We start from the raw sequence: 14,353 nt of genomic DNA, 5'->3' as shown, positions 1-14,353 counted from the left end.
CACATTTGGTTGTTGCTGAGCAGTTTGAGGCCACTAATTATAACTCCAAGCAAAGTAGTACACGCTGATAGTTGTTTCGCTCTCTAATTAGCTCTTCAAACTACAAAGTACTACATACGATGTGAAAGCATGATGCATGAGTGTACTTGATCAAACAAGGGAGATATTTTTCTGAATAATCAACACTACCATATAGGCTATTTTCAGAGATGGTCAAAATCGATTTTTAGGGGCGGTTTCGAAACCGCTACTATGTCATCAACTGTAGAAATGAGGTTTTCTTAGGGTTAGTTTTAAAATTTCTTATAAAAAATGATTTTCAGAGACATTTTTATTATGTTAACTGCCGGCGAAAGGGTGTGTAGGGGGATACCACACAATCGAACCTATCGCAAGGTTTAATTACACACAAGTGTCAAGTGTGTTTGTGGGGAATCAGACCTGTGACCTCTTACACCTTGCGCTTACCTCTCCTACAATTATAGCACAGTGATTTGTAAACCAAAGTACAAGATGCTATCCTTTTGTGTATTGAGATTTATGAATCTTCTATTAAATATTTCTTCTCCTAAACAATCTCAAATTGAAAGAATTTCAACTATAGAGTTAGTTTTAGATTTCATGAAGCACTACAACTTTAAAACAGAGCATGTTTCCATCCGAGGTAGTTTGAGAAATTCTGAAATTTAAATTTTAAAATATGAGAACCTAAATTGTACATTCGTGCCTCTAAATGATCTCAAATAAAAAAATTATTCAACCAAAGTTTTAGATCTCGTCGAGCTATACAATTTTGATATAAATTTTGTATTCCTCTGACTTCACTGGAAAAATTTCTAAACTTATATGTTTGGTACCTTGAAAATCAGTTTCTAAGGGTGGTCAATCGCCCTAGAAATCACCTACTTTTAGGGGCGGTTGATATTAGAAATTGCCCGTAAAAAGTATGATTTTTATAGGGTGTTGTTCTCAGTGGTGGTTTGTAAACTACAGTACTTAAAAATTTTATAGAAGGCCTTCGATGTTGGAAAAAGTAGAAGGCGATTATAAAAATATTTTTTGTGTAAGTACCCAAATGGATTCTACATGCATGTTATTAGCACTTAAGGGTATGAATGAATACAATAGATATGATCTCACACATTGTCAGATAGATTAATTATTACATCCACCTACCAAACTATAGTACTAACTTGCATCGTGTGTTGTATACCAAGTGGGCCATTTGATGGTGGCCATTATATTTACATATATAGCACGCACCCGTAAATAGCCAACTCGCACAACTTGTTTCTCTCAGCCTGCACATATACATTCGATCCTAGAAGCATTCTTAGAAGGCTATATTTATTTATTTATTTATATATAGTAGGAATGGAAGGTACCGGGACGTATATTTCCTCTGCAGATTGGCACGATAGGTTGGCATACACGATGAATATCCATATACGACACTGGCCCAGAAGACATACCTGCAAATAATGCTTATTAGTTACTCGCCACTTAGCCGCTGATACTTGGATTACTATTCTAGCAACCAGGTTCAGGTGGAAGTGCAACTACTGTACTGGACATTCATTTACGACCAGCATTATTATATATATGATACACACCATGGCCACTCACCCTTAGCAACTGAAATGGAGATATAGCAGTTTTCATAGACGTGTCATGATACATTTAGGTCCGGTGCAAGTGTCAAGATTAATTAACTTAAATACCCTATAATCCTTTATCCAGACGGTTGTCAAAATCGATTTATGTTTGGGCCCACATCTTTCGTGGTTCCTGAACTATGAAATTCAGCATGCACATCGCTCCTGCCGGCATGTGCATTTTGACTCACGAAAACACATAGAAGTAAAATTTGTGTTTGATCAAATTAACCCATAAACGTGGAATAAATGAGTGAAACTTAGATTTTTATTAAATTTTCTTGTATGTTGACATCATAGTATTTTGGATTCAAGTATATATCATAGAGAGAATTATGTATTTGGCACTGAAACAAATCGGTCTTTCATATTTGGCACTAGAAAATTTGAACTTCTTTATCTAGCATCGAGTTGAAATTTTCTTTCGTAAATGGCACTGCCGTCCATTTAGACCAGTAACGGTGTCAAGTGGCTAGCAAAATGACATAAATGTCCTTGATTGTAGCAAAAGTCCATGGTGCTAAATAGGGAAAAAAATAAATAGATAGGTTGTCAAATAAGAAAATCATAAATATCATAAATATACTTTGAACTAAAATGTGGATTTTTGATAATTGAAGACTGCAAATAAATAATTAATAAATTTCAAATTGGTAATAGCAGGTACAGATTATGCCCCTCACTCTTCCTTTCATCTCGGCCACATATCAAGGATGCATAGCTCAGGATGGCTGCTGGTTGAAATACGTAACTTATATTTTCAAGGTATTTATCTTTTAGTTTTCTAAAAGAAAAGGAGAGTATATGTCATCATCGTAACATCATGGCTAAAGAGCAGAGCACACCGTGCATGGCTCGGCCGGCGTTTGACGCCGAGTGCACGTGGCCGGCGGAGCACGCGGCCCGGGCAACGCGCGGAGCACGCAGCCGGGGAGCTCGCGGCCTGGGCGCGCAGTGTGCGGAGCACGCGGTCTTCGCGGAGCTCGTCCGACGTGCTGCTGCTTCTCGCCATTGACGGCCGTCACGGAGCTCGCCCGACGTGCTGCAGCTGCTGCTCGCATTGGCGGCGCACGAAGCTCGCGGCCGGCGCGAAGCAGGCGAACTGGGCGGCGCACGGAGCACGTGGACGGCGTGGAGCGGGCGAGCCGCCGCAGCGGCGGCCACATGGCCATGCGGGCAAGCAGCAGCACGTCAATATGGGAGCTCCGATGTCATGCGGGCGAGCAGCAGCAGCACGCCAGCCGCGTCCTCCGCACACCGCCCAGGCCGCGAGCAGGAGAGGCCGCGTTTTGCGCAGGAGAGGCCGCGTTTTGCGCAGCATAGCCGCCGCTCGTCCCACACCCGGAGCCACATGACCAGCGTCGCGTTGAGCTCCAGCGCCATCGCGTCATCTCTGGACCGAGAAGCTGCTCGACGACGTCCTCCTCCTCGCCGAGACGCACGCTGCGCATGAACGGCCGTCGCGGAGCTCGCCTCGTCGCGTCCCCCGCGTCGCCGTAGCTGCTTCGTCGACTCGTGCCGCAGCTGCGATAGCTGCAGCAAGGGGTACGAGAGCTACTGCCCGCAGCTCGTGCCAACCTCCAACGGCGTGGGCTTGGACGACGGCGGCGCCACAACCCAGGGGGGCTTCTCCGACATCCTCGTCGTCCGCGAGCACTACGTGGTGCGGGTCCCGTCCAGCCTACGCCCGCCGGGGCCGCGCAGCCCGCTGCTGTGCGCGGGCGTCACCGTGTTCAGCCCGCTGGTGCAGTATGGCCTCAACGCCCCTGGCAAGCACCTGGGCGTCGTGGGTCTCGGAGGCCTCGGCCACCTGGCCGTCAGGTTCGGCAAGGCGTTTGGGATGACGGTCACCGTCATCAGCACGTCGCTGAGTAAGCGCGAGGAGGCGCTCGGCCGCCTCGGCGCCGACGCGTTCCTGGTCAGCCGCGACCCCGCGCACATGGAGGCCGCGGCGAGCACGATGGACGGCATCGTCGACACGGTGTCGGCGGACCACCCTGTCACGCCGCTGCTGGACCTGCTCAAGCCCATGGGGCAGATGGTCGTCGTGGGCTTCCCGAGCAAGCCTCTTGAGGTGCCTACCTTCGGCCTCATCACCGGCGAGAAGCGTGTGGCCGGGAGTGCCGGCGGTGGCGTCGGGGAGTGCCAAGCGATGCTCGACTTCGCGGGTGAGCACGGGATCAGCACTGGCGGGCGAGGAACTCCCAGCGCGTCCCCCGCACCTCGATCTGCTGAGTCCGGCGGAGAGGCCGCTGCGCCTCCACGAGCTCCTGGGCAGGAGACGAGCCGCCGGCCGCGAGCTAGTATAGAGGGGCATTTTGGTACTTCCGAAAGAAACATGACAGGTCAACGCAGTCAACTGACGGATGGATGCACTAAATGGATGGTAGTGCCATTTACAGATGAAAATTTTAACTTGATGCCAAATAAGAAAGTTCAAAAATTTTAGTGCTAAATAAAGAAGACTAATTTGTTCCAGTGCCAAATACATAATTGCCCCTATATCATATCCATGTGTTGGGGACGTAGAAGTTGGAATAAAGGACATAAACACATTTTTTTATCTGTTGTTGTCTATTGATATCACAAAATATCCTAATTCAAATTGTGACACACGTTCATCATGTCAACACCCGCTGCCTATGGCATGCGTCCTCCGAGAATGCTCCAGTAGGACACGGGTCTGTACCTCTTTAGGGTACACATGTTCACAGTGGGTGTGTGGTGTTGCTTGATGTGGATGTACTTACACTCTCTTTTTCACTCTTTCAAATGGTTCATTTTACATCCCCATATTGAATGTTATTTATAGGAACTGTCATCCTAGTGAACAGGCAAACCGATAACAAATAAGGCTCTGCTTCAGTGTGGTTTGGTGGTTATATATATCAAGTTAATCCACCACGATAGGAACCAGCTTATTCTTCCCTTCTTTTTCTTTAATTTGAGGTCTCCAGGGCAAGAGTAACAGAAATTAAAATAGAGGATAATAGAGAAGGGATTCCCATGAGAATGAAAGGCATCAGGAGAGAGGTTAGCACGGCTCCACTGTCATCGGGATCTGCTAGTAGACTGAGAGGGGACAATTTGTTGGGTTTGTCTAGATAAGCTGGGGCTTGTCGGTTGAGTCTGGGTGACGCTGGTCATTGCATCCACTGTCATTTTGCTCTTGCCGTCATGCAGCCCCTGTGCCCGCCGAGTCGGAGGGCCGGCCGGCAGGGTGTGGAGCCTTCCATTCCGTGGGTTCAATTGCTCAAGGGGAGGCAGCTGCATCTACTCTGCCCTGGGGCGCTTCAGATGCTGAAAAGGAGATGTCTGTCGTGGCTGAAAAGGAGATGGTTGAGAACACCCTGCCTCCACCTACTCAACAGGACTTTCTGCCTCGGGATGCCAGTCTCACCGCCTCCCCTGCCGCTCAGAAGAAACCTATCATTTCAGATTCTCTAGTCAGGCGTAGCTGTTGTATCCATGCTCTTAATGAAGGTTTTAAGCCATCTGTCTGTAAGGATCGAAATTGTCTTGGATGCTCCACTAAACACCCACTCATCTTGCGGGAGCTGGGCGCCTCTTTTTGCAAGATGAACCCTTCAGAGCTCACTGATGAGAAGCTCCATGCTAAACCTTCCTCCAGAAGGCCAGTGGGTGAGCCAAAGAAGCCAAGGACTTCCTCGACAGATTCTGAGCAAGGGGAGGATCTGGAAGATGGAGGCAGCTCCAAGAAAGGACTGAAGCCTCTGTTTTCGTCTTTTGCTCGCTCTTAGTTATCTAAGTAGCCCTTTTGTCCTTTTACTTTTCTCATGGATATTAGATCTTGGAAGATACTCAGTTCGAACATGCGTGGCATAAACTCTGATGAAAAATGGAATGCTGTAAGGGACGGCATTGTTGAAAGCGGCTGTGTATCGTTTGCTTGCAGGAAACCGAGCGTTCTCTTTCTGATCTTAGTTTCATTCGCCTTTTTTGTCCTCCTACTTTTGATCGATTTGAATTTCTCCCTTCGATTGGCGCCTGACCGCCTGTGGAGGGTCGATCATTATCTAGAAAAGTGGCCTTTTCGGGTTCTCTCGTTTTTCAGAATCAATATGCAGTTTGGGTTGAGCCCGGGTCTTGCCACGTCGCCGGGTCGTTCTGCTCTGCCACACGCCGCCCAAGGTCCGAGGACACGAACAGGCCGCATCACGGCAGAGCGAGGGCCACGCTCTATGGCGAGGTGGAGCACGGGCTGCACGGATGGCCGGCAGCGCGGGTCTGCGGAGCTACGAACAGGCCGCGGCGTAGCGCCGTGAGGGCCACACGGACGGGCGGCGAGGCGGCGCCCTGTCCACACACGAGCTCCACACGCCTCGCGTGCCTACCGTTCGACAGAATGCCTCCAAACACCAGACGACAGCAATGCTCACACCGGCCCATGTGAAGATCCACGTTGCGTAAAGACGGAGGTGCAGCGCCGGCTGACGAGCTCCTAGCTTTTGACACCCATTCACTACTCCTTCAACCTCCTGCGTGCCTGAGCAGTCAGCAAGAACATGTTCACATACGAAGGTAAATTTTTTCCCCTTTCAAGTCCTACTTGACAGCGCAGGGCAAGATCCATATAAAATTCCACATTTTTAGATAATGAAACAACTTAATTGCAAGCTTTGTGATGAAACAGCCGAAGTATAGCGACCACTTGATCTTCTCAATTTGGTTTTCATACTTATGTTCCTCAACATTTTAGCATATGCTACATTTTTCTTCCATCTGAGTTTGTGGAAGAAAAAAGTTCTATAGGGTTTACCTTTTCTAAAATCTTAGCAAAGGGCTTCCATACTCATGTAAGATTCTTTCTTATAGGCACTCATCATATTGGGTATTATCATTTGTTTATGTTCTAGGTGAGTCTGCAGCTGCAATACCTACAGGTTGTAGTGGTGGCTTACTACCATGCTGCTTAATAGGGTTACATAACTATATATAGATAAAAAGTAAAACTTATTTTATATGATTTAAGATATTTTAGTAATATGAAAGCAAAAAATACATACTTATACCTTTTACTACACATACAGTTCAAATAACAGGCTCTAAAATAGCAGCTCATGTATGTCAAGTTGTTGCTTGACATGTGATTATGCTAATCTCACTGCTTTGATTAATGGTTAGTTCTTTGCTACTTGTAGTTGGGAAAATACAGGTCACAGCCAATTTTTTTGGATATGACTTCAGTACCAGCCTCACTATAATGTGCATCCAGAAATATTGGAATAAAAAATATGGTTTTTGCTCACTACGGGATACAGTAGTTTTGCCGAGTGCTAGGGGCACTCGGCAAAGTCCCAAAAACACTCGGCAACTGCTTTGCCGAGTGTAACACTCGGCATACAACACACGGAATCTGTGTGTCGGCAAACAGCTATTTGCCGAGTGTTTTTTATCGCGCACTCGGCAAATGGTTTGCCGAGTGTCAAATTTGACACTTGCAAAAAAAAGTGGTTTGCCGAGTGTTTTTGGAAAAACACTCGGCAAAGGACTATTGTTTGCCGAGTGTTTTTGGGAATTACACTCGGCAAACCTTTTCTTCAAAGAATTTTTTTTTCTCAGCATACCATTGTTGTTTGCCCAGTGTTTTTCGGAATTACACTCGGCAAACCTATTTTCCAAAGAAAAAAATAATTAGGAATTACACTCGCCAGCTATGCTGCTTGCAGTAGCGCAAGAACTGGCTCTCTTTGGTCATATTGTTCCAAGTCAATGGGAAACTGCAAGAGGCATGAAACTTTCATTAGCAACCAAATTCCAAGCAATCCAAAAATAGATCACACACAAGTGAGAAATTGGCTCTTCAAAACAAGCTGCTATCACTTCCCAATTCGCTATCATACATGACAATTTCCAATACACAGACAGTTTCATGCTAATTAGAGAATAATTTGCAAGCAGCCAACCAAACAAAAAACTGAAGGTCTGCCAGGAGATCCACTTCACTGACTCTAGCAGATATAAGTTCAGGAGAAGAAATATAGAATTTATACAGCTAACAGCGAGATGCACCTGCTGCTACTGGATCCTACGCTCATGTGCCTGAAGCAGGAACAAGCAACGAACGGAGGGAGTCGGACCGAGCAGCCTGGGAGCGGCGGGCTGCTTCCTGGAGTTCGACTCCTTTTCACGAATCAACCAGAGAAAGAGAAGAAACACAGAGAGAGGAGGGAGCGTACCAGCGCAGGGTCTTTGGACCTTGAATCCGGTGGCCCAACAACGGTACCACACCGGTGTGCTCTGTGCGCTAGCAAGCACGGACTCGGGCGCTGGGTGCGCTCCTGCGGACGCGGGACAGAGCCGACGGACTTAAGCAGAAAAGGGACGCGACCAAAAAAATTCAATGAAAACTAGATAAAATCAAAACGAATCGCTCCCAAATTTTGCACAGGCAATCACAGCGGAGGAGGGAAGCTATTCTCAAGAAATCATTGCCCAATTTGAACTTTGCCTCCGGAAAATTCAGATCGAAGCCAAAGAACGAAAACTTTTCCCAAAACCGAAAATCAGCTCTCGTCTTGATTCAATCAAATTCATTTATAGAGCAACATCAGCACATATCATTGCACGAATCTAGCCGACCGAAACACCCCCAAAACCTCGAATCAAACAGATCGAAGCAAGAACGAAAAAGGGGGAAAACTAGAACACAGTAGCACGAAAATCACATACGGACACACGTGATGAATCCCGGAGGACGACAGGAGCATTCGAAGATTTCTGCGGCGGCCGGAGGGGAAGAGGGCGGCCGGGAGAGGAAGGGAGGGAGGCGGCGCCGGCGGGAGGAGAGGGGGCGCCGGGGGCCGGGAGGAGAGGGGAAGAAGAAGGGGTGGGGACGGGAGGAGAGGGGGCGCTGAGCGCTAGTTAAGTACGATATTTTGTTTGTTTGCCGAGTGTCTAGATCGGAGCACTCAGCTAAGTTTTTTTTTTATTTTTTTCTTCTTCTTTTCTTCCTTTGCCGAGTGTCCTAGATCTGGACATTCGGCAAAGTTTTTTTTTTATTTTTTTTCTTCTTCTTTCTTAAAAAAAAAAATTTTTTTTGCTTTGTCGAGTGTCTTAGATCTGGACACTTCGTAAAGTTTTTTTTTTCATTTTTTTTCTTCTTCTTCTTTCCTAGAAAAAAGATTTTATTTATTTGCCGAGTGTCAAAAAAAACACTCGGCAAACCCCCTCTTTGAGTGTTTTTTTTGACACTCGACAAACCTACTCTTTACCGAGTGTTTTTTTTCAAAGTGTTTTTAGAGCAGCACTCGGTAAAGAACTTGTTTGCCGAGTGCCCGAGAGAATATCCTCGGCAAACATAAAAACACTCGGCAAATTTGACGTTTCCGGTAGTGGCTGCAGTAGATCCTAATTTGACATCTAAAAAGTAATATTGCACTTATACAAGTAGATTTTAGTTATAGAAAGTCCTGCAATGATGCTATTGGAAACAAAAATAAAATATGAACAGTACACTAGTAGGTTCCAACCACTGCACAGTTCTTCGGGTTGTTCTGAAGTTTACCGCTCTGTTTCTTTATTAACTCTGTCCTTTCTCCAAATTCATAACCATTTTCATCAGCACATGTCAGATATGCAATGCAAAGAAAATATAGCAAAAGAAAGAAAAATATAACATAAGTATCAAGAAAAGCCCCAAGAACTTTAGAATAGGACAAACTATTCATCCAAGAAGAAAGACTATTGCTAAGAGAGGACTTTGAATCTATGTAGGTGTAGCTTTGTAGCATGTACAAAACAAAATTTCCAGGTACTACTTATTTTCCATTGAATACAGAGCTCTTGAGAACCAACGTTAACTAGCAGCTAGCAATACACAATATTCACAAACACCCTACACTTGTGCACTGTTTATAATCTTGTTGCTGAGATCAGGTGAGAATCCATCTAATGATTTGTTCATGAGCCTGTTTTATACTTCTTAGGTTGATTTAATGCCAATGTTTTGGTTTCTTATCTCTTAAACTGCATGTGCATGCGATGGATACACACCATGTACTCAGTGGTTTGCCTCTGTGGAATGATCTGCTGACTAATAAACAAACTAAGTAACAAACAAAACAAACATGCATGTCAGCAGCTAATTATAGTTAGTTCCATTGATATTTATTCTGATCAAGTTATGTAGTAGACCCAAGATACTTTATGATATTTAATTAATTGTAATGTGACTCAAGTAATCTTAGTTCAAAATCCATGTCCACTTCCTCAAAGTGAACACTTCTCGGCGCACAAGATGCCTTCTCTTGGTGTTCATCAGGCTGCTCTTCTACGAATTCAGATGACAAACTTTTTTCCTTTGTTCAGTTTTCATCACTCAAGGTCAACTTGTCAGATGCCTCCCATTTCAAATATATCGTGTTTGGGACAAGCTCCCATTTCCTTATACCTTGTTTGCTAAGTTCCCAAAATGTAAACCATGTTAGCATTTGCTAAATTCTAGAAGTTGCATGGGTAATTCATTGTTGCAACTTATCATTTATATTTTATTATGCACAAATAGACGAGAAACAAGAACAAAGCTCATCACATTTTATGAATTATGACTGTGCACTCTATAAGGAAGTTGTAGGCTCTCAGTTCAGCTGGACACTTATAATCTGTTATACATTCATTTTCTTTTCAGTGGGCCACATGTGTCATTATAAAATATATATTCAATAGTTGGGTAAGTTTTATGTTTTTTTTTTCACTTGTGGCTTGGCAATTGGCGTCAGTTTCTAGATATGTACTGATTTGCATCAAGAGTTTTATAGATGTAAGTACTCAATTATAGATAGGAAGTTGCAGGCTCTCAATTCAGCTGAACACTAAATCTATTTAGTTTGTGTTGTCACCCCAGCCATGCCATCAATTTATTCTTCACTATAAGTCGTGACAATAATTCTTAAAAACTTCACCAAATACTCAATTTCAGATCAACTACATTTGCCCAACTAAAGCTCATGGATTCACGTCTTCAACAATCTTGTATTGCTCCTTCATTTTTGTGAAAGACTATTATCGCTGATTTATCTTTGTCATGGAATGGAATATATTCTTATCACATTAGACGAGAAGATGTCTAACACCTAGAGCTTCCTATCGAGCTTCAGTACTTTATTGTTTAACCATAGGCCAATAAACTCACATGGGTTATCAAAGATGGCGCGGCAAAGCCGCGCCCAGGTTTTCTAGTCTGTTAATAGGAATCCTGCTACCAAACCACGGGCAGACCCGCTATCCACGTCATCCGATAAGCTCCGAGCCGTTGGATCGAGCGAACTCACGATATGGGCCATCCGATTTCGGATCGGTTCGGGTTTCAACCATTAAGCCGCCAGCACGGGCGTTTGAGAATCATCAGGAAACTGCATGTCCGTTTGGCCTCCACTTGCCACCATAGACCGAGCAGGGGGCGCGGGCATGGTGTCCCCGGCCACCCCGGCGCGAGCGGGGGGCTCGGGCGCGGCAGCCCCGACATCCCCCACCCCCCACCTACGGAGACCCCAGCGCGGCACTGGCCACGGACGGCGAAGGCGCAATCGCAGCAGGCTAGCAAGCGCATTTGCGCGGCCACGGGCGGCGGCGGCGTGGTGCGAGCGCGGCCGAGGTGGAGGACGGGCCACGGACGGCGGCGCATCAGCGTGAGCTGTTCGATGGAATGCCCATTAGGTAAGAAGCGGGAACCGAGGCGTCGTCGGTGTGGGGCCCGAGCCAGGCGCCGGTGTCGCTGGTCAGCCTTGGCCTCGCCGCCTCCATCATCGGCCCGCAGCTCTACTGTTATGCCGCGGAGGCACTCAAGGCGGCGGCCGTGTGCCCCGCAGGCGACTGCAAATGCGACGCGCGCACGCTCCTCGACCTCCCGGAAGGTGCGCCTCCTTCCCCCTCGCTGCCTCTTCTCTTTTTAGATCCGACACGATTGGGTTGTCCTTCCGTGTGTTTTTCTATTGTCCTTGTTTATACACGTGCACGTGCTCAAATTTCCAACTCTTATGCAAAATGGCATGTGATGACTGAATGAGCATTGCTGATTAGATTCGACTTCTTTCACCCAATATTCAAGACAGAACTACGTTGAGGAAAAACAGGATCTTGTATTAGTGAAACTCAGTTTGTAAGGACAGTCAGACAAACAAAATGGAGCTCAGCAGATTACATCATGCACTGCCACTAACGAGGGTCATGTTGTATTGTTAATCATTACCACGTTTGATACGTATATCACGAGTTCATCAGTACTAAAATTAGAATCTACCTGTTGTGGACTCCATTGTTCGTGCTGTTGTAACTTCAAAATTGATCCTGTCACTCAAGTGTCAAACTGGCTACATATCCTACAACTTTAAAATAGAGGCTTGAGCGTCCTCCAAAAATATTGGCTTAATCATTACCCTGAGGTTCTATATCGATGTCTAGATGCTAACCATAGAACAAAAAATATATTTTACTGCCTTTTCCGTTGTCTTCTCTGTTTAGTATTTACTCGTGTTATATGCCACTGTCTTGCAGAATAGTTTCAGCTAGCAAGTGATGTGTCCTTTGTTCCTTTTTGTTCTATGTGCATTTTAATGTTACGCGCAACTAACGTATTGAAGAAGTGCTGAGAGCCGGACATCACAATAATACCATATCTCAAAGTAGATTTTTATCATTATGCCATGATATATTAGAATTATCTTCGCAATAAACATAGGGGCCTGATTATGTCTTTGATTGAGACAGACATGACAAAGTAGAGTTAATCAATTTCTGATTACTGTGCTTTAAATGAAACTCACGCCTTTCCATGTTTTCAGATTGTGCTAAACACTTCAAAGGGGTCAAGAGTCGCGCATCCGGTGAACAGACAGAAAAAAGTTTCAGAGCTGCTTGTAGAAGAACTAAAACAGAGAGAAGAGGAGGCAACACAAGCCCAGCAAGAGGCTGATGTTAAGTTGGTCGAGGCCTAGAAATTAGCTTCACAGTATCAGAAGGAGGCTGACAAATGCAGCTCAGGCAACACCTGTGAAGAAGCTAGAGAGAAGTCATCTGTAGCATTGGTCCAACAGAAGAAACTGACTTCTTTGTGGGAGCAAAGGGCTCGGATCAGTATCTCAATACAACTCCTAGCATTCTTACCTCAGTTTTTTTAACCTGGGCCAAAGATTTAGATGGAAACATCATCAGAGACTATATCTACTCACCATGGCGCGGATTTAAGTGGATACATCATCTCGAGAGAACTCTAGGTCACTATGGCTCACAGTCTCACACCAAATTCTACAATGGCACAAATCTGGTGTAGGCATGGCAAAGCCATGCCCATGGCGGTTCTAGTAAACAGCTATAGCTAGCTTCTCTCAGAGATCAACACGAATACAAATATAATGGTCTGGCCGGAGATGGAGGTGGAGACAAGAAAATATCAATTAACATGCCATTATCATCGGTGGATCTTCATGTATGATCTATATATAGGCACGCATGGGATGCACGGGGAATTATATCCTTGTATATCAGGCAGGGACACTATATATCTAGTATCTGCTGCTAGGTGCTAGCTACTACCACTACTGGAAACGCGTGCTTTGTCGAGGGCCTGAGGCTTTGCCGAGGGCCAAATCTCGGGCACTCGGCAAAGACACTCTTTGTCGAGGGCCAGCCACAGGAGCCCTCGGCAAAGAACGGCCCTCGGCAAAGAGGCCTTTGCCGAGGGTACGACCCTCGGCAAAGACAGGCCCACGGCAAATCAAATCTTTGCCGAGGGCCGTGGCCCTCGGCAAAGATGCCCTCCGCAAATTAGGCCTGTTGGGTCACGGCGGCCATTTCCCATCAAGCTTTGCCGAGGGCCACCCATTAGGCCCTCGGCAAAGGTTTTTTTTTTCTGTGAAACCAGGTTATTCGGCAAAATTTTTTTTAAGTCTTTGTCGAGGGCCCTAGACCAGGCCCTCGGCAAAGATTTTTTTAAAACCAGTTTTTCGGCCAAAATTTTTTTTATAAATCGCCTTTGCCGAGGGCCCGAGGCTAGACCCTCGGCAAAGAAGCCCTTTGCCGAGGGCCAGGATAGGCCCTCGGCAAAGATTTTTTATTTTTTTTAAAAAAAATTCTTTGCCGAGGGCCACGGGCCAGGCCCTCGGCAATTTTTTTTTTGGTTTTTTTAGCCCAGTTTTTTTGTGGTGCTACAATACATTGTTTTGAACTCAATTTTAAAATTTAGGCCAATTTTGATTTTGTTTTGTATATTTCCTTAATTTATTTTGATTCTTTGATTTTTTTTTCGAATATGTCAAATTTGAACTGCAGGTGCATGGAATATTGCAATGTAGTGTTTCGAAAAATGTTATTCATGTTAATTGGTGCATGTTGAGTCCCTATCCACGAACTCGCATCAAATTTTCACGCATCTTGTTCGCGTAACATGACGACCGACTTGCCGGAAAAGTGTTTTAAAATTATATAAAATCCATACGAAGTCTGAAAATCACGAAACTTGGCGAGATATCATGTTATCGCATGTGTACGCTGTGGTAAAAAATTGAGAAGGCTTCGAGCTAGTTGCGACGTCGGATACCTGAAACCCAGACATCTCCACATGTAATACATGCGATAACATGACATCTCGCATTTGGACAATTTTGACAGTGATGATGAGACCTATGATCCCAATCATGAAGATTATTCCTAATACATGTAATACTATGGTTTTTTAATTT

The 14,353-nt window shown here is 45.3% G+C and overlaps 1 protein-coding gene, 1 long non-coding RNA gene and 1 pseudogene across 2 annotated transcripts; 2 read left to right on the top strand and 1 right to left on the bottom strand.

The window, feature by feature from the left end:
* Positions 1 to 2,825: 2,825 nt before the first annotated feature.
* On the top strand, positions 2,826 to 4,104 carry LOC136523250 (probable cinnamyl alcohol dehydrogenase 8A). The gene is made up of 2 exons (XM_066516994.1): positions 2,826 to 2,962; positions 3,156 to 4,104. The coding sequence occupies exons 1-2, from the start codon at positions 2,826 to 2,828 to the stop codon at positions 4,102 to 4,104; spliced, it is 1,086 nt and encodes a 361-aa protein (XP_066373091.1).
* Positions 4,105 to 5,312: 1,208 nt separating this feature from the next.
* Positions 5,313 to 8,495, bottom strand: LOC136523819 (uncharacterized). Its single transcript, XR_010776166.1, has 3 exons — positions 7,689 to 8,495; positions 7,328 to 7,396; positions 5,313 to 6,162 (listed from the first exon to the last, which is right to left on the bottom strand). It is a non-coding gene; the product is annotated as an uncharacterized lncRNA (long non-coding RNA).
* A 1,634-nt stretch (positions 8,496 to 10,129) lies between these two features.
* LOC136523249 (uncharacterized) lies at positions 10,130 to 12,793 on the top strand (annotated as a pseudogene).
* The last annotated feature ends 1,560 nt before the right edge of the window (positions 12,794 to 14,353 follow it).

The sequence above is a fragment of the Miscanthus floridulus genome, chromosome 18 (assembly GCF_019320115.1).
Source record: "Miscanthus floridulus cultivar M001 chromosome 18, ASM1932011v1, whole genome shotgun sequence".
NCBI classification, from domain to species: domain Eukaryota; kingdom Viridiplantae; phylum Streptophyta; class Magnoliopsida; order Poales; family Poaceae; genus Miscanthus; species Miscanthus floridulus.
The sequence above is the reverse complement of the archived record's forward strand: the minus strand, read 5'-3'. Positions and strand labels throughout refer to the sequence as shown.